General features: G+C 35.7%; 6 protein-coding genes across 6 annotated transcripts; all 6 read left to right on the top strand.

Moving 5' to 3' along the window:
* The first annotated feature begins 7,753 nt into the window (after window positions 1-7,753).
* On the top strand, window positions 7,754-9,425 carry LOC105769824 (thiamine thiazole synthase 2, chloroplastic). Its single transcript, XM_012590712.2, has 2 exons — window positions 7,754-8,745; window positions 8,835-9,425. The coding sequence occupies exons 1-2, from the start codon at window positions 7,846-7,848 to the stop codon at window positions 9,000-9,002; spliced, it is 1,068 nt and encodes a 355-aa protein (XP_012446166.1). The 5' UTR covers window positions 7,754-7,845; the 3' UTR covers window positions 9,003-9,425.
* A 1,148-nt stretch (window positions 9,426-10,573) lies between these two features.
* On the top strand, window positions 10,574-12,530 carry LOC105769361 (pentatricopeptide repeat-containing protein At4g21170). Its single transcript, XM_012589946.2, has one exon. The coding sequence runs from the start codon at window positions 10,662-10,664 to the stop codon at window positions 12,402-12,404; it is 1,743 nt and encodes a 580-aa protein (XP_012445400.1). The 5' UTR covers window positions 10,574-10,661; the 3' UTR covers window positions 12,405-12,530.
* A 117-nt stretch (window positions 12,531-12,647) lies between these two features.
* LOC105769363 (probable dolichyl-diphosphooligosaccharide--protein glycosyltransferase subunit 3B) lies at window positions 12,648-14,014 on the top strand. Its single transcript, XM_012589948.2, has one exon. It carries the CDS (start codon window positions 12,790-12,792, stop codon window positions 13,807-13,809), a length of 1,020 nt encoding a protein of 339 aa, XP_012445402.1. The 5' UTR covers window positions 12,648-12,789; the 3' UTR covers window positions 13,810-14,014.
* A 1,045-nt stretch (window positions 14,015-15,059) lies between these two features.
* LOC128041295 (uncharacterized) lies at window positions 15,060-15,807 on the top strand. The gene is made up of 4 exons (XM_052631012.1): window positions 15,060-15,208; window positions 15,387-15,491; window positions 15,564-15,585; window positions 15,674-15,807. Exons 1-4 carry the CDS (start codon window positions 15,147-15,149, stop codon window positions 15,788-15,790), a joined length of 306 nt encoding a protein of 101 aa, XP_052486972.1. The 5' UTR covers window positions 15,060-15,146; the 3' UTR covers window positions 15,791-15,807.
* On the top strand, window positions 15,145-16,608 carry LOC105769364 (nuclear transport factor 2B). The gene is made up of 2 exons (XM_012589949.2): window positions 15,145-16,243; window positions 16,324-16,608. Exons 1-2 carry the CDS (start codon window positions 15,944-15,946, stop codon window positions 16,396-16,398), a joined length of 375 nt encoding a protein of 124 aa, XP_012445403.1. The 5' UTR covers window positions 15,145-15,943; the 3' UTR covers window positions 16,399-16,608.
* Window positions 16,609-17,652: 1,044 nt separating this feature from the next.
* On the top strand, window positions 17,653-20,034 carry LOC105769362 (pectinesterase). The gene is made up of 2 exons (XM_012589947.2): window positions 17,653-19,095; window positions 19,163-20,034. The coding sequence occupies exons 1-2, from the start codon at window positions 18,144-18,146 to the stop codon at window positions 19,852-19,854; spliced, it is 1,644 nt and encodes a 547-aa protein (XP_012445401.1). The 5' UTR covers window positions 17,653-18,143; the 3' UTR covers window positions 19,855-20,034.
* The last annotated feature ends 384 nt before the right edge of the window (window positions 20,035-20,418 follow it).

A 20,418-nucleotide genomic window follows, 5' to 3' on the forward strand; every position in this document is an offset into this window, starting at 1 on the left:
AATTATCAACACTTAAAACCGAATGCATATACAATTTAAAACATGAATCGCCAAATGTGTATATACATATATGCTTAACAAATATTATCATCGAATGTATATACACTTTAAACATGAATAGCCAATGCTTATACACATAACAAATATTATCACCGAATGTATATACACTTTAAACATGAATAGTTGAATGCATATATACATATGCCTAACAAGTATTATCACCGAATGTATATACATGTTCTTCAAATACATATGACATTATTCATATGCATATCCATCATATTTAAACACATAATATAAACAGATTCACCGGCACTTAGCCTGCTAGGTTTTAAAACCTGATTCAGTACACCGGCTTTTAGCCTGCTAGACTTATAGTCTGAATTGTTTCACTGGCATTAAGTCTGCTAGACATAAAGTCTGAAATCTTTCACCGGCATCAAAGTTGCTAGACGTAAAGTCTGAAACATTCGATCACCTTATAATGATCCAAACTAATAATTTCATACCTTCAATTTCATTCAAAAACTTTTACATGAATATATATACATAATCGAATTTTCCATATACATATATAAATTTCATACTTAAATTCATTACAAGAACATATACATGTATACCTACATAATCGAGTCTCATATAAACTTATATAAATGTCCTTCCTAAATTCAATAAAAGAACATATACATATATGTAAGCATGCTCATACTGAATATAACATATACATATAAATTACAACTCACATATATATACCTATTCAAACTACATATACAATCATGAGTTACATATCTTTAATCAAATCCAAGAGTTTATACATGTATATATCTATATATATATATATATATATATATATATATATATTCGAACCTAATATATATGTTATACATACCTTTGATTAAAATCAAGAATTTATACATATACAACATTCATACTTTAACTAAATTCAAGAACTTATATATATATATATGTATATATATTCCAGCATTATATACACATATATATATACATACACATATATACATACTCATACACATATCTAAATTCAAGACTTGTTCATGTATTTACATATATATTCGAATCTAACATATGCATATATAGCTTTCTTACCTAAATTCAAGATAAGAAATTTACATGTATATATACATGCTTATTCGAATATCAACTGTACTTATATACATTTCTTACCTTTATTTCAACCCATAAATCTATACAAGATTATACTTGTATACTGAATATGCTATATATATAAATATCATCCATACTTCAAAATTTATTCAATCAATATACTTTTAGTTATAGCTCAACACAAAATATAATTAGTATACATGTATAAATATTAACTTAATAACTTTTAATTGCTAATAGACTTAACTCGGACAGTGTAAAATCGAAACCGGACGATTAGTCGATGACTTTAGCTTTTCCCCGATCCAACTCTGATTTCTTTGGTTATTGATCTAAATATATTCAAAATGAGATAGTTTAAATATTATCACATTCAATTTAGTCCAAAAACACATAAATAGGTAAATTACCATTTTGCCCCTAACATTTACACTTTTTGCAATTTAGTCCCTATTGCATAAAACATAAAATACACAAAATTTGTCCACTCTATACAAGGGCCAAATGTACCTAGTGCTCATACAAGTCCAGATATTTCATTTATTTCACATTTTAGTCCCTCAAAAATTTAATTTCACAATTTAGCCCTAATTACTCAATTTCACCAAAAATTCAAAGACAAAACATGTTAATCTTTCACATATCTTTCATTTTTCATCATCAACTATCACAAAGCTCAAGCATTCATCAATGGGACATTTCAAATCATCAACAATTCACAAAATTAAGACATGGATTTTGAAGTATTCAAAGCAACAATCTCAAAAACGTAAAAATTATCAAAAACCGAGCTAAAGCAACAATCTCAAAAACGTAAAAATTATCAAAAACCGAGCTAAAACGAACCTTAAATCAAGCTTGAATATGGCTGAATCTATGCTTGTGTTTTTCTCTTCTTTCTTTTCTCTAGTTTCGGCTAAACATGGATGATAACAATTGAATTTTTACTTTGTTTTTAATTAACACATAGTAGTATTTTATTTATTTACCTTATTAACCTTTATTAAATAATTTATATTTCATATAACATAAGGATAAAGTTGTCCATAGTCACCCACTATCATTTAAATGGCCTAATTATCATTTAAGACCCCTATTTTTAAAAGATAACAACAATTGAGTGCTTTTAGATTTGACCCCTAAATTTTTATTTTACGTGATTAAGTCATTTTATCAAATTAAGCACTCAAACGATCAAATTTTCATACAAAATTTTCACACATATTAATTCACATACTGCAAAATACTAAAAATAATATTAAAATATTTTTCTAACTCAGATTTGTGGTCTCGAAACCACTTTGTCCAATTAGGGTCAAAATTGGGTTGTTACAAGTAGATAAGTTTGATGATTCATCTATGGAAAATTAAATAAAGAAAAGGACTAAATTGGAAATAGAAATAATTAAAGATGATAAAAATCTAATATCATCTTATATCATCATCTTTCCCAAATCAAAATGCATGGAAACCTTAGCTAAGAGAAAAGAACTCAAGAAATATTATTTGGCTTAATTGGCTAAGTAATCTTGTCTCGTTTTTAGTAATTTTTATATTTTCGAGATCGTGATAGCTTAATTTAGCTATCTAAGGGATTAATTTGCAAAGTTATCAAAGTACTAGGGTTTTTCCATGGATGAGTATGTATGAGTTATGAAATTATGGTAGAAAATAAAAGGTTGTTGATAGATAAACAACTTTTGTAAAGTGAATTTTGATGAAATTGTAGTTTAGGGACTAAATTGAATAGATGTAAAATTTATGGAAAAATTTTGAATTTTATGAATTACATGGGTTGACAATGTTACATGTTAAAGTTAGCTAGGCTTGGAATAAGGATTAAATTGCATGAATTTCATTTTCCGAGCCTAGGGATGAAATCATAATTAAGTGAAAGTATAGGGGCAAAATGGTAATTTTGCTTAAAATGTGAATTGAATTGAATATGAATTGTATTAAACTGAGTTAAATTTACTCGTATAGATCCGAATAGACCAAATACGGAATTGGATCGAGGAAAAGACAAAGTAATAGATTAGTTGATTTTGTATACACGAACATTGTTGAGGTAAGTTCGTATAATTAAATTATGTATATTTATATGTTTGAATTGAATGTTGTATATGTGAATTATGTAATTGATATTTGAATGAAATTGACTACATATCTGACAAAGCCCGATAAATTTCAAGTCCCGTTTAAGCAAATAAAATTCGGTGGATACAGGATTTCCCGTATTGATTGTGGTCCTGCATATGTTGCGGACACACCATAGCTTAAAAGAGCATCCCGTTATTAGCCCTCTCGAGATTCCCGTTATATGGTTCTTGCGAGCTTCCCGTCAGTAGCTCTTCAGAGCATCCCGATCGGTTGTAATCTTGCATGTGTTGTGGGCACACCGTAGCTCTTATGAGCGCCTCGTTATATGGCTCTTCATGAGCTTCCCAACTAAAGGCTTTTTATGAGCTTCTTGATTAATGGCTCTCCGGAGCTTCTAGATATGGCTCGTTCGAACTTCCCGATTTATGGCTATCCGGAGCTTCTCGTTAATGGCTCTTCGGAGCTACCCGTTATTGGCTCGCATGAGCTTCCCGATTATGGCTCTTATGAGCTTCCCTTTATACAGCCCGGATAAGCTTCCCGTTACATGGCTCACACATGCTTCTTGTTATATGGCTCGAAAGAGAGCTTCCCGATTATGTACTTTAACGAGCACTCCCGAATATGAATTGACGAATTATAGATTTGTACACTTTGTGTGTACTACCTATGTATCCATCGATATTTCAAATGGTTCAACGGACAAAGTTCTGATATAAGTGAAGATGAATTCTAAATGAGACATTACCTGTATACATCTGAAAATACATGGAAATTTGATATTTGATGAGCTCATCCCTGATTCTTGATATTCACACGAAATACTTGACTAACATGTTTGATGAAATTGTGTGTATAGGCTATTAGCCATGCATTTTTGTATGCTTACCTTAAATGTAAATGAATGGTAAGTTAATTTCCTGTTATACGAACTTACTAAGCACTAAGTGCTTACTATGTTTTATTTCCTCTGTTTTATAGTACTTCGAAAGCTCGTTGGGTTGGAAGCTTGGTAGAGATACTTCACACTATCCATCAGCTCGTTTCGGTATAAAAAAGTAAATTAAATCTTAGGTTATAATGGTTATAATGGCATGTATAAGCTAAAAGTGATCAAGAATGGCATGTATGTGTTTGGTTGAATTTAGCCATTGGAATGGCTTGTGATGAATATGTTTTGATGTGTAAATATATAAGGCTATATCATGTTTGGATGTTTAGTGTGAGATTGATATGGTTAATTTGTTAGTAATCTTATAAGTATTGTTTATATGCATTTTTGGTCAAATAGGCAAGTTTGGATATATGGATTTATAAGGCGATATATCATGTATAAGACTTTATTTTTGGTTGGATTTGAATGTTTTGGATTGGTTTGTGAATGTGTTAAAGTGTTAATGTAAGTGAAAGGCAAGTTTGGGTGAGAAATATGGCTTGGAAATGGCCTTATTTTGTCTACACGGGCGTGTGTCTCAGCCGTGTGTCATACACGGCTTAGCACATGGGCGTGTGTTTTGGTCGTGTGTCCATTGCATCTTTAAAAATTCAAAACAGAATGCTCAGAACTGATCACATGGCCTGGCACACGGGCGTGTGGCTTGACCATGTGACCCTTGCACCTATACACGGCCTAGCACACAGGCGTGTGACTTGGCCGTGTTACCCAAGTCAGAGAGTTACACGGGTACGTACACGGGCTGGGACACGACCGTGTGTCCTATTTCGAATGCCCACACAGCCTGGGGCACGGGCGTGTCACATGGCCGTGTGGCTCACACGGCCTAACCACACGGGCTTGTGTCCCCTGCACCTTTGAAAAAATTTGAGATCTTGTGAAAAATTCTCTAAATACCTGGTTTAGTCCCGACTTGTTTCTAATGCATGTTTTGGGTCTTGATGACTCATATAAAGGACTTTATGAATATTATCTGACATGAATGTTAAATAATATGAAATGTTTGAATTTGCTCTGTTTATTTTGGTAATGCTCTGCAACCCTGTTTCGACGACGGATACGAGTTAGGGGTGCTGCAAAACTGTTTGGCCATGTCAAAATGTGAGGGAGATGACATCACGATGTCGGTCCTAAATATTTAAAATTTTGCAATTTAGGCCCATTTCATGCTCGGGTTGAAAAAAGAGCTTTCATAAGCTTAATTAAGACTTAGATTTGATTGTTTAACATTAATTGAATGTGTTTGGCATTAGATTGCACGTGTAAAAGATTTATTACTGTATATTTGACTATAGTTGCTCCAACAACGAATGTAGCATTTTGTAGCTCAGACTCCACGATCAGGTCGGACGAGGGGTGTTACATAGCATACAACAAAATTACTAACCTTGATCACTTATCATACCTTGAATGGCTATTAGCATTCATGATACCATAAAGTCACCAAGAAACATACAATGAGATAAAACATACTTTCACTAATAATAACTTTGAGTCAAAAAACTAAACAATAAGTTAAATATAGGATAATAACATATAAATTAACACGTACTAAATTAGAGATTACTCGACTACGATCTTCATCTTCCTTTAACTCTTGACATCCCGACGTCGTCTTTAGTCGCGTACGATGACTTTAGCAATAGAAATAATATTAGTTACACACAAACACATGAAAACACAACAATTTAACATAGTTTGTATTTTGTTCATTTTAGTCCCTTTATCCGAAATGCTTGTATCTTTTGATATTTAGCATCAAATCAAAATCCAATAATTCATTACTAGAGACCTCAAAATTTTAATTTATAGTATAATTTCTTAACAATTTTAATTTATTCAATTTAGTCCTTAATGTCATAAAATTAATTATAGGGCTTAAGTTGAATTTCTAATTAAATCTAACACCTTTCACAACATTTTAATATAGTCCTAACATAATCTATACATATCCTTTATAATTCATCATCATTAAGCTCCAATTTCACTAAAATTCAACAATGATAACTTTATATAAACTTAACAATCTGAAAATCTATCACTTGAGCTAACTTCATTAAGCTTAAATGACCTAAAATCTATAAAATTTTAAAAGGAAAAGACTTAAATTACCTTGATAAATTTGGACCGAATGGCTAATAGAACAAAGATAATTTTTTTCTTCTTTCTTTCAAGCTTTAGACGACAAAACTAGAAAAAGATGGTGACTTTGTTCTCTCTCACTCGCTTAAATATATATACTTTAGATTAATGAATTAATTAAACTTAATTAACTTAAATAGTTATAATACATAACTAACTTTCTTAATTAAAAATTGAGTGGATGAATCATTACTCCACTATCCATGTTATACAAATGGTTAAATAATCATTTGACCCTTGGTTGAATAACTAATTCAACCCTCTAACATTTTCTAAATTAAAACTTAATAATGATTGCACTTTTACAATTTAGTCCCTATATTATAGTTAACCGCTTTCTCGATTCAATTACCTGACCATCCAATAATATACTTTCCATACTAAATATGTAAATCATCCATTCAAAAATTTACTAACTCTATGTACGGTATTCAGCTTCGAAACCATATTTTTTTACACTGGTTAAAATCGAGTCGTTACAAATCTGATGGCCAATGTCAAAAATTGAAGAATAAAGCTATTCGAATTTTGGTTCGCATATTGGTGACGTTCAAAGTTGTTTTATGAGAAAAAATACTAATATGTAGAAGATGAATGAAAGTTTACCAATCTAATCGGTGTTGGAGGTGAGAATGGAGAAGGCCAAACAACAACAATTTTAACAACCTAGTGACTTAAATGAAAACTTTCCAATAACTTAATGACCATTTTCTAACTTTTTAAAGTTAAGTGACCAAATCTTAAATTTATTAATAATTCAGTGACCTTAAATGTAATTTATCCTAAAATAAAAAAGTAAATGATATGTATTAGTAATTTTATAAAGTAAAATTAAGATTTTTTAATACTACAACTATCGTTAAACTATATATAAAATTACTATATCCTATTATGTGGCCCTTCATTTTCTAAAATTTAAATCATTTACCTTTATTTTATTAATGTAAATAAAATCTAGTAAATTTTAATAATATTATATTTATTATATATATACATTTTAATTTAATCTCTTGACTAGTGAATGGTCATTTTCTATTGTCATTTACTAATTTATTATTTTATTATATATTTTTTAATTTAATGTCTTAACTAGTGAATGGTCAATTTCTTCTGTCATTTACATTTTCTGTTGTCATTTACTAATTTTAATCGTAACGGTAACTAATATCGCCATCATTAACTTACAGTCCGTTCAAAAGAAATCTTAATGATTATTTTGTTTAGGGGTTGTGAATTTTCCAGAAGAAAGCCGAAGGAGCCTAGCAGCAGGAGATACCATTATACCCATATCCCAAGCTAATAGCAAATTTCCAAGCATTATGAACCGTTCAAATTCCATCTTCCATCACTGCTTTTCAGATTTTTTGAGCAGATATTTTGATCCAGCTTCAGCACTCCAGTTCAGATATTTTCAGCTCTCCCCCCTGCAAACAAGCTTAAATAACACCCCAAGTTGATACTCGTTACCATATCCCCTCCATTTACCACACAAACGCACCCCAAAAACAGTTTTGACCCATTCAATGGCAGCCATGGCAACAACCCTCACTTCACTGTCTTCCACCCCCAAACCATCCTTCTTAGACCACAAGTCATCCTTCCATGGCACCCCTTTAGCTTCTCGCTTTACTCCCATTAAATCCTCCTCCCAAACCGCCACCATTTCCATGTCCTTAACCCCTCCTTACGACTTGCAGTCCTTTAAATTCCAACCCATCAAAGAATCCTATGTCGCTCGTGAAATGACACGCCGTTACATGATGGACATGATTACCTATGCTGACACCGATGTTATCATCGTCGGCGCCGGCTCTGCAGGTCTCTCCTGTGCTTACGAGATTAGCAAAAACCCCAACATCCGTGTCGCCATAATTGAACAGTCTGTTAGCCCCGGTGGAGGCGCATGGCTCGGTGGCCAACTATTTTCAGCCATGGTTGTGCGAAAACCGGCTCACAGATTCCTTGACGAGCTCGGCATCCAGTACGATGAACAAGAAGACTACGTAGTGATCAAGCACGCAGCTCTGTTCACCTCAACAGTCATGAGCAAGCTCTTGGCAAGGCCTAACGTGAAGCTATTCAATGCTGTGGCTGCTGAGGATTTGATCGTGAAGGAAAACAGAGTCGCCGGTGTGGTTACAAACTGGGCTTTGGTGTCAATGAACCATGACACACAATCTTGCATGGACCCAAACGTGATGGAGTCCAAGGTTGTGGTCAGTTCTTGTGGGCATGACGGACCATTTGGAGCCACCGGAGTCAAGAGATTGAAGAGTATTGGGATGATCGATAGCGTCCCTGGAATGAAGGCACTGGATATGAATACTGCCGAGGATGCAATTGTTAGACTTACCAGGGAGGTTGTGCCTGGCATGATTGTTACGGGAATGGAAGTTGCAGAGATTGACGGAGCCCCAAGAATGGTAACCTTATCCTTGTGTTTAGTGAATAGGAACATGTTCCCTGTGGAGTAAAATAATGTTATTGACAAAATGTTGGTTTGATTTTGCAGGGTCCAACATTTGGAGCAATGATGATATCAGGGCAGAAGGCAGCACATTTAGCCTTGAAGGCATTGGGACAGCCAAATGCGATAGACGGGACCTTCAGCGAAGCTGAAAGAGTACAACCGGAGTTTGTTCTTGCTGCTGCTGAAACAGAGGAGATTGTGGATGCTTGAACATATTTGATAGGGGGTTTGGTTTTCAGGGAATGGACTCCATAAAGATTATACGTAAATGAAACTAGACCGTTCTGGAATGGTGTATGTGAAAGACTGGAGCTGGACAAAAGGAGGACTTTTGCTTTGAGTTTTGGTTTAATTGAGTTATGCTTAATGTCCATATTATCTTAGAAAATGAAGAGAAAAAAATGTTGTGCAATATTAAATGAAGGAAAGGTGAATGTTGCTGCAACTCCAGGTTGTGGGCCATACCTGAAACCCCTAGGTTTGAGCAGAGATGCATTATTACCACTAATGTGTTATCGATATGCCCTTCTGGACTTTGAACAATTTGTAAGCCCCTTTCAGAACAAAAACAGAAAGCAAATTGTAAGCCGTTTTGTTCAATAACAAAACTTGCAACCTAAAAGGAATTAGCTATGGCAGTTGTCTAAAAATTTTATTGAAAGAAGCTCAAGTCTTTAAAATTGGCTAAGGTTATTTTCCTTTAAAAGCGACATGATTAAAGACGTCATTAAAATCCAAGTGCTGAAATTGGATTTTAATTGCTCATTGCCGATTGCACCTTTAATTTAAACCCAATTGCACCCTTCCCAACCGAATCAATCACCACTTTAATCCATTTGAGTTTCTTTGCTATTCCTCTACCCGATATTTAGACATGATTTGGATATTCGTTTAAGGTGGAAGATTTCTCAAGTAAGTTACGCCTGATTTAAATATAAACCGAATTTGGATTTTAATACCTATAATCCATTTTTTATTTTTATATATATAAAAATTAAATATATACCACAAAATTTTAGTTGTACCATCAAATTTAAATTTTGATTTTAACGATTTTATCTAATATAAAAATAAAAATATTTTTATAATAATATAAGTTATTTTTAAAACTATAATTTTAGCTGATTCTCTAATTCTTATATTCTGAGTTGGAATTGGTTACTAACACCAACTTCATTAATCAATTAATTAAAGAATAATATAGATATTAATTCATACATTATCAGAGACCAATCATGGGTGTTAAAACTAGATTAATTCAGTTAAATCGAGAATCAATGGTTTAATCAGTTCAACCAATATTATAAAATTAAAATTTAAATTAGTAAAAAATCAATTCAACTAAGTAAAAGATTGATTAAAATGTCATTTGAATGAGATTTAAGTTAGTTTAAATATTTAATTTTATAAATAAATGCTTATCTTGGTATTATTATTTATTTATATTTATTAATTATATTCTTTTTTTCCTTTATGATTTTTAAAATTTTGTTAGAACTAAAATAGTCACTTTTATTTGTCACAGATTATATTTTAATCATTTATGTTTGAAATGTTACGTTTTAGTTACTTACGTTATCGTGTTGTAATAAATTTTTGTTTACACCGTTAATGGTTCAGTGACTAAAATGTTACAATGCGATAATGTAAGTGACTAAAACATAACATTTTAAATATTAGTGACTAAAATGTAACTTGAAATAAATAAAAGATAGTTTAGGTTAAATAATAAACTAATCATCTAATCAAAGACCATCGATACAGTTTTACCCAAACCCGATTCAATGCATCTACTTGAGGAAAAAAAATGCTTCTCCAAAAAAGTACTTTCTCAAGCGACGGAGAGTGTAAACTCTAAACTGAACTCCAATGAAGTTTCACTGCCGCTCTCACCGTTTTATGAAACCTTTTCCTAGCCTTACACCAAGGCAAAGAACAAATCGTCCTTCTTCTTCTTCTAATTGGAGAACTCAAATCAAACAAACCCAGCTGGTTTCCCAAGTCTCATCCATTCTCTTACAAAGACATAACTGGCCACCCCTTCTTCAAACTCTCAACCTCTCCTCCAAACTAACCCCATCTCTCTTCCTCCAAATTCTCCGCAAAACCCAACATCAACCCCATCTCTCTCTCTCTTTCTTCAACTGGGTCCAAACCCATCTGGGTTTTAAACCTGACCTCCTCTCCCACTGCCATATTATCCGAATTTCACTCGGCTCGGATGTTTCCCCATCCCTAGACCCCCTTTTACACTCCCTGATTCAGTCGCATCCTCCACCACTAGTTGCAGATTCTATGGTTCAAGCTTGCAAAGGTACAAATTTTGATTCCACTGCTTTAAGTTCGTTGATCAAATGTTATTCGAAAAAGGGTCTTTTTATGGAAGGATTTGAGGTGTTTAGGAAAATCAGAAGCTATGGTTTTACTCCTTCAATAAGTGCTTATAATGAGCTGCTTGATGCTTTACAGAGAGGAAATGAGGTGAAACTAGCTTGGTGTTTTTTAGGTGCAATGATTCGAGATGTCGACCCTGATTCATTTTCTTGGTCATTGGTTGCTCAAATTCTTTGCAAAAATGGGAATTTTGACAAAGTTGTTAAATTTCTGGAGAAGGGCATTTATAATACTAAAATTTATGATCTTCTTGTTGATTTTTATAGCAAAAATGGGGATTTTGAAGCTGCATTTCATCGATTAAATGAGATGAATAATAGAAAGCTTGATGCTAGTTTTTGTACATATAGCTCAGTACTTGATGGGGCTTGTAAATATAATGATAGTGAAGTGATGGAGAGGATAATGAGGATAATGATAGAGAAGCAATTCCTTCCAAGATGCCAATTTTTCGGAAATGATTCGATCATCCAAAAGCTTTGTGATTTGAGGAAGACACATGCAGCTGAAATGATGTTTAAGAAGGCTTGTGGTAAGAACATTAGATTACAAGATGATACTTATGGATCTTTGTTAAAGGCAATGTCTCAGGTCGGAAGAATAGATGAAGCTATAAACATGTATCGAACGATGTTGAAAAGGGGAATTAAGGTAAAAGACAGTTGCTATTGTGCATTTGCAAATGTTCTTTGTAAGGAAGATCAATCTGGTGATGGATATGGATTGTTGGTGAATATTATGAAACAAGGACATCATCCTTGTCCTTCCCAATTGTCCAAATACATAGCATCACTGTGTAGAAGGAAGAAATGGAAAAAAGCTGAAGAACTCTTGAATCTAATGCTAAAGAAAGGGTTATTGCCTGATTCAGTTCCTTGTTGTTTGCTGATGGAGTACTATTGCTTTAATAAGGAGATGGACAAAGTTGTTGCATTGCATTATGAGATGGTGAAAGTGGAGGGAAGTTTAGATGTAACGACATACAACACGATTCTTGAAGGGCTGTGGAGGGAAAAGAAAGCAGAAGAAGCAGTCGGGGTGTTTGATTATATGACGGGGTTGAACTTGGTTAATAGTGCAAGTTTTACGATCATGATCTGTGAGCTCTGCCACATGAAGGAAATGAGAAAAGCTATGAAAATTCATGATGAAATGTTGAAGATGGGGTTTAAACCTGACAAGGGTACATACAAGCGATTGATTTCTGGATTTAAGTAATAGATATAGGTAGTGCATATATCACATTCACATGGCCATTTGATTATTAGGTTATGTAGAGCATTCAAGTTTGGGTCTCGAAACCTTACTCCTTCATTTAGATATATATATTTTATGATTAAAGTATCTTTCATCTCCATTTAGATTCATGAAGACCATCTAACAACCTTGTTTCTAAGGTTTAAATTTGTTCTCAACACTTGTTGGAGAGACGGAAAAGAATATATATAAGCTTTTAGATTATATAAAAAAAAATCTTATTATGAAACGGTGTCGTAAGAGTGGAGTTCAATGTCAATTCAAAGTCTTCCGGTTCAATCGAATGATAAACCTGACCAATATACCATAAACACAAACAATCCCAACCCGAAAAAAAGGAGTAAAAATGGCGGCTCATTTCTTCACACTCTCGATCATTACCCTTTCTCTCTTCGTTGTAGCTTCCTCAGGTGAACTGGAATCAGAGCTAGTAGCCGATCTCCTAACTCTACAGTCCGAATCAAAATCAGGAGTCATCCACTTAGACGACCGAACCGTATCCAAATTCCTAACCTCTCCCAGAACCCCTCGCCCTTACTCTTTTCTCATCTTCTTCGACGCCGCCAATTTCCACGACAAACCTGAACTCCGCCTCCGGGAACTCCGTCGGGAATTCGAAATCGTCGCCTCGTCTTTCATCACCAACCACAACAGCTCCAACACCAAGCTCTTCTTCGGTGACATCGAGTTCCGCGAATCCCAATCTTCCTTTCAGCTGTTCGGCGTCAACTCCCTTCCCCACGTTCGCCTCGTCGGCCCCACGGCGAAATCCTTGAAAGATGACTCGGATGTAATGGACCAGGGCGATTTCTCCCGTTTGGCCAAGTCAATGGCCGAGTTCGTCGAGTCCAGAACTAAACTCACCGTGGGTCCCATCCATCGCCCTCCCGTTCTTTCTAAAACGCAACTGGGTCTCATCACTGCCCTTTTGTTACTCGGTTTACCCTTGGTCGCCAAAAGGATCTTCGCCGGCGAAACCCTCTTACACGATCCCAAAATTTGGCTTTCCGGAGCCGTTTTTGTTTATTTCTTCAGTGTTTCGGGTGCAATGCATAACATAATAAGGAAAATGCCCATGTTTTTGGTGGATAGGAACGATCCAAACAAATTGGTTTTCTTTTACCAAGGATCAGGAATGCAGCTTGGAGCGGAAGGGTTCGCGGTTGGTTTTCTGTATACTGTTGTGGGGTTATTGCTAGCAGTCGTGACCCATGTCCTTGTTTATGTTAAGGATGCAACAGCCAAACGTTTGGCGATGCTTTTTACGCTTTTAGTTTCCTTCTGGGCAGTGAAGAAAGTGATTTTGTTGGACAATTGGAAGACCGGGTATGGGATTCATGGGTTCTGGCCTTCCAGTTGGAATTAAAGGGATTATCATTTTTTGTTTTCCCGGTGACTATGAGGTGAATTATGGTTTTAACATGGAGGTTTTAGTTGACAAATCGATACAAATTTAGATACTTAAATTGTATAACTTTGCCTGGAATTTTTGGCTTATAGAACATTATTTTGTTACAACTTGACATCTTTGCTTGAAAAATCAATTTGCATACTTTAACCATAGCGTTCCACATTATGCGTCCACTTATTTCTATTTCTGTGCTGCGTCAGGCTTTACATGTTTAGCATTGATGCTTTCGCTAACCCTCGTTTCAGTCTCTGGGTTTATAAATGAAGGCTTACATGCATGGGATAAAATCTTGTGGAGAAATAAAATTTGCTGCCCTTGCTTAGTTATCTACTTATTCATGTCTACGTTTGCCTTTACTTTGTTCTCTGCTTATACCTCTAATTTCGTGCACCAAAAATACTAATCTAATCTTTGTAATTGTTATTAGTGATGCTTTAAGTATCTGCCGAAGCATAGATTGGAAAATGTCTTGTAGGATTTCATATCCTAAGCTGCAAAGGAATCCTGTAGACATATGAGAACCATAGTTTTGATTTGGAAAGACACTAATCATATCTGTGTTTGGTGGTATCGATACAGGATTCTCTAAACCAAACTTTAATGTCCAAGTTGAATTCAAGCCTTGGACACCTTTTACTTGCCATGGTTCTTAGGATTTGTTTATGTCCAAGTTCCTGATGTTTTGTATCATATAAGTTAGCAGTCTTCTTATGTCAGTCACGTTTAGAAGTTGATGTTCTTGATCAATAGAGTCACATCTAGAGCAGTAAACCGTTGACTGCACATTAAACATGGATGGGTTTTATATGGCTTATGCTCCATGTAGCAAACTTTTTGCATGCACGCCAGCAAACTGCTTAAGACAAGCAGTGGGAAAATTCCTTTTTCATGGCTCATACTCCATGGGTGTTCAGATTGGCCAGGGCATAAAAGAACACACATTTCATGTTATTTCTTCCTGGTTGAAATGCTGGTTTCTTTTCTTGTTTAGTAACTCATGAACCTGAATTCTTTGAGTTATTTTGGGGATCATGCTATGTTTTCTGTCTATTGAGAGGGTGAAGAAGAATGATTTTTGTTGACTAGATACTTGATCAGTGCTTGAGGAATGAGAACACATCAGCTTAGGGCTATACTACTTGAGGTTGATTAAAGTTGCAGTCAGGTTTAGGCCCTAAGCATCTCAGTTTCTCAGATTGATTAATGTGAAAACCATGAATTTCATACCCTTGATTATTTGAAAACCTACGGCCCCTGTAGATTCAAAGTATTTTCCGAGGGCTCCCTTGTTGATGACTTTTCCAAACCAAATTAGCTCCTTGGGTATATTTGGTTGTTGGACCTTGTTCTTCAGGTAAAAAATTCTATATATTTCATACCAAAAAACAGAACTAAGTATTTTTTTAAATAGTTTCACTTCTATGGTAGGGATCTAAATACTCGCGCCTATTACACTGATTTAGCTGATTATGGAGATTTGGACCACTGGCTAAGTGTAGATATGGTATCTAATAAAACTCTCTTTGGTCCAGTTTCTGGCATTTGGTATCGGTTCTAAAGAGGATAAGTTTCTCAGGGGGAAAGAAAAGAGAATATATTCCAAACTTTCGGCCCACCTCCTACTTCACTTTCTTAAGGTGTTCTTTTTCTTTCCCTTTTTTAAACTTTTACTAAAAGAGATTGCTGCTGAGTCACTCACGACCATACAGGGCTTTTACACTTCACAAAAAGGTAGCTGTTAAGTCATTTGGACGGCTAGTAAAGGCTCTGAACTGTGGTTTCAATCCTCCATCCAATCCAACTTTGCGTATAATTGCAGGCAGCGGTGTCTGATTCCTCATCCTACAATTACAATCGCATCCCTCATCTAGTTGGAGGAAATCTCTACCCTTTTAAGCTGAAGGCAAATGAATATGGGGGTACTATAGTCATCTAAATGGTAACCCGGGAGACAGTCCCTTTTGGTTGCTTAGCTTTGTCCACATGTTATTCTCTTAATGTCATATATTCATCCAACCTTATATTCCCATGGCATGGTGACTCTCGAGGAGGAGGGAACCTTTTGAGTATTATTGAGAGATCATAACAAATGGAAGAACAAATTGATTTGGTGGGGAAGGCATTTGCGGATCATTACTACCATCTCTTTGATAATGATCGGCCTGCATTGTCTTCTCTCTACAAGCCCTCCTCCATGTTGACCTTTGAGGGCCATAAGATACAAGGTGTTGAGGACATCACTGCTAAGCTTACCAGTCTGCCATTTGATCAATGCCGACATGTAATCAGCACCATAGATTCGCAACCTTCTTTCTCTGGCGGCATTGTCGTCTTCATCAGTGGCAGTCTCCAGTTGCCTGGAGAGGAGCACCATTTACGGTTCAGCCAGGTTAGGTATTTCTTACTCAAAGCTTGGTTCTCATTCTTAATTAATACAATTTTAGTCTCTAATTTTTAATGGTATAACAGATGTTTCATCTAATCCCCATGCTTGAAGGAAACTTCTACGTGCAGAATGACATATTCCGCCTGAACTATGGATGAATGGTTCTTTTTCCCATTCAATCATTTGTTGTTGAACACACATTTCTTGGATAAAACTCTATAATCACTGATCAATTTGTTCCTTTAGTATCGTTATATTCGTTGTTGTCTGCATTTATCCTCCTCCTTGGATTACTAAAGCTGTAGCTTACATCAAAGGCTGCCTGCCTGCATTGTTATTTCGGTTTAATATAATAAGAGATTGCGATATCGGTATTCGAGTTTTAAGCTTAAACCTTACCTGCTAAGGTTGACAGCTGACTCCGCATTCAAGTACTAAACCTAGTTTATGGATGGATCAGTCAGATGGGATCCTTTGAAAAGCTAGTTGGGCCATTTTGATTTATTTGTTCATGGACCATTTCGAATGGGTAATTGTTTGGGATGGGCTAAGAGTAAACAACTCTCTAGGTATTGTAAAGAAACAGCAAGATTAAAGCAAATATCAATGTCCTTTTCGAGTTGAAAGATAAGAACCGAGAACCATAAACTAGTATAAGTTTATGTAAATTTAAGTTTTTAAAATACGTTTAGTTGTTCCCCCTTCAAATTTAATAGAAGTTGGCCTTGCACTCTTGTTGTTTTTCCAATAAATCATGTTGGGTTCCTCCAAATTTATAAATTTAAGTTTTTTAAATACGTTTAGTTGTTCCCAATGTTTAAACTTAGACAAAGTTCTAGGAAGAAAAGATGAAGAAGGGTAAAGGAAAAAGGACAATAATAAATATTTATTTAAAAAAAAAGAACGGTAAACAAAGGTAAGTAGAGTAGGTGAAGTGATTGAATTTATCGCTATCGTTCAAGCAAATCAATGAAATGCTGTTGTTTGTGGTAAGAGTTCCCATTGGGTTTATTGTTCTTTTAATGGTGATATTCAGCAATTCCATGATGGCTCACATTATAAGCGGATCTAAAATCCTCCACTTGGATTCTAAAGTGGCAGACAGTGCCATCATGATCCCTTGCTTTTCCTAAGTCATCGCTCAATAGATTTTATTCAAAAGCTGGACGTGTTCTATTAGAAATAACCAAGCATTCACATACATATGTGCTTCATTTTGTATTCTTTAGTAAGTATTGTTTTTGTTCCAATTTGATTATATTTATGTTTTTAAAAGTATTGGGTGCGTTTCCGTATTAAAATATTGTCTCAGCCGAATATGTGTAAGATAATGATATGCACCTTATGCAATGTCTTCGAGCACTCCTCGTGTATTTATGAACCATTTGAACATGTAGCAATTTCATAACCATTCAACAGTTTTAGTTGAATGTTTCAAGCACTAGGAAAATTGTCAATAATTAAAGATAATAATGAGAGAGGTTTGATGTTTAGATTTAGTTGAAGGAACAAAAGGTTCGAGCTTGTTCCTGAGCTAAATAGCCTTAGCTCTAATGTTGCCGCTTAGCCATTGAGGGACCCGGAGAAAAGAAACAGCCTAAAGCATGGTTACAAATGTCCCAGTTTTCCAAAGTTGACAAATGATCCACTGAGAAAACTTGATCATCTCAAGACTCAAATCCTGGTTAATGATAACTTCCATCTTCATTCATGGCGTTAATTATTTACCTTTTTTTTTTTTTTTTATCCATGTGTAACTGTTTCATACATTATCCCCTTATGTGCTTTACTTCAATGTTGTGATTAAGAAAATCCCGTACTGGACTCCCTTGCTTATTTAAGGATTATGTAGCGCAAAAGAGCCTACTACTGCAGTTAAGCGTATCAAGCTTACTTAAATACCATGGCTAATATCCATCAGCCTTTACTAGACAGACCAAGAGGTTCTTACAGCAGGGATTGCCCCCTAATTTTCACATTGGTACTTCTAATATGCTTAGCTGCCCTGGTTGCTATCCCTTTAGTAAGATTCAGCTTCTTCGATGCTAATCATCCATATAAATATTGTGAGAGAGCTGTTGACCAGAAATCATGTTCAGCCTTGCTCTCTGAAGTAGCCTCAAAGACAACCGTGAGAACGAAGGGTGTTGATCTGCTACATGCTTTCTTAGAGCGATCTGCTTCTGATATGCAAAATGTCATCAACCAGGCTCGCAACTTCAACGATGGAATCAATAATCGTAGAGAGCAAGCGAGTTCGGCTGATTGTCTGGAGTTGATGGAGTTATCCAGGGACAGGATCATGGATTCTATGGTTGGTGTTGAAAAACAAGATGTTAATTGGCATTCAAATGCTCAGGCGTGGCTGAGCAGCGTGCTGACAAACCATGTGACGTGCTTGGATGGGCTACAAGGGTCAGTGAGGACCCTTATGGAGCCAGGGCTCAGCGACCTTATATCGAGAGCAAGAACTTCCCTGGCCATTTTGGTTTCCGTTTCTCCTACGAAGACAGAATTCGATGACGACCCATTGACCGGTGGATTTCCATCATGGCTCAGCAGCAAGGATCGAAAGCTTTTACAGGCTTTGCCTAATGAAATCAAGGCCGACGTTGTGGTGGCCAAGGATGGGAGTGGCAACTACAAGAGCCTAGGAGAAGCAGTGGCAACGGCACCAGATAAAAGCAAGACCACGTACATAATTCATGTGAAAAAGGGTACTTACAAAGAAAACGTCGAGATTGGAGCAAACAAGAAGAATTTGATGATTGTTGGTGATGGCATGAACTCGACGATTATCACCGGTAGCCTAAATGTCATTGATGGATCCACAACCTTCAAATCAGCCACCGTCGGTAAACATCTTTACCTTAAAATACATCTTAATGCATACATATTGATTATTTGCTTTCAATAATGCAGCGGCTGTTGGTGATGGATTTATGGCCCAAGACATATGGTTCCAAAACACAGCTGGGCCACAAAAGCATCAAGCTGTGGCCATCCGAGTTGGAGCCGATCAATCTGTTATAAACCGCTGCAAGATCGATGCTTACCAAGACACTCTTTACGCCCACTCCAACCGCCAGTTCTACAGGGATTCCTACGTTACCGGCACGGTGGACTTCATATTTGGCAATGCAGCTGTGGTGTTCCAGAACTGCAAACTCGTGGCCCGGAAACCCATGAACTCACAATCAAATATGTTTACGGCCCAAGGAAGATTAGATCCAAACCAAAACACTGGGACTTCGATCCAAAACTGTAATATACTAGCAAGTGCTGATCTTGAGCCCGTTAAAGGCTCCATCAAGTCATATTTAGGCCGGCCCTGGAAGGAGTATTCACGAACTGTTGTGATGCAATCCTACATTGGTGACCATATTGACCCTTCAGGTTGGTCGGTTTGGAGTGGGGATTTCGCTTTGAAGACATTGTACTACGGGGAGTACATGAACAGGGGATCAGGAGCCGACACTAGCAAGAGAGTGAAATGGCCAGGCTTTCATGTCATTACTAGCGCCGAAGAGGCCAAAAAGTTCACTGTGGCTGAGCTCATACAGGGAGGATCTTGGTTGAAATCTACAGGGGTGACTTTTAAAGAATGGCTGTAAATATATTCACTGCGACTCTTGTGTTTTTTTTTTAATAAATGAAAGTCGTCCATCAACCCTTCCGCTGTAATAGTTTGGCTAAAATGGACACGAATTTAAGGTTTGAATCAAGCTTTAGTTCATTAACTAATCGATTGCTTTGAAGCAAGGGTAATAAGAAGTTACTGTTGTCTTACTCAATTCACTAAACTAAATTTGATGGTAACCTTTTACTTATAAATTAACCTTAGTTTCGTTGAACTTAAGAGAGAGATTTGCTGAGTATTCTACTTTGTACAAAAAAACCCAAGGCATATTCAAATTCGCCCTTTGTCTTTTAAAGCTGAGAAGGATTGGAAACCAAGAACTAAAGCTGTGTTTTATTCCAAGAGACAGCTGCTCCAAACGTGGCTACAACAACCAATTACATTTCAAAGATATTGTGTGGTTTCCAAAGAAATGCTTAGGAAATTTAGCTGTATCAGATTCCAAGAAGATGTTGGTCAGAAGCAGTTATAATATTATAATACCCCAGGAGGAAGACATTGTTAAAATCAGATTCATTGCCAGAAAATATTTTAAAGA

The sequence above is a fragment of the Gossypium raimondii genome, chromosome 5 (assembly GCF_025698545.1).
Source record: "Gossypium raimondii isolate GPD5lz chromosome 5, ASM2569854v1, whole genome shotgun sequence".
NCBI lineage: Eukaryota > Viridiplantae > Streptophyta > Magnoliopsida > Malvales > Malvaceae > Gossypium > Gossypium raimondii.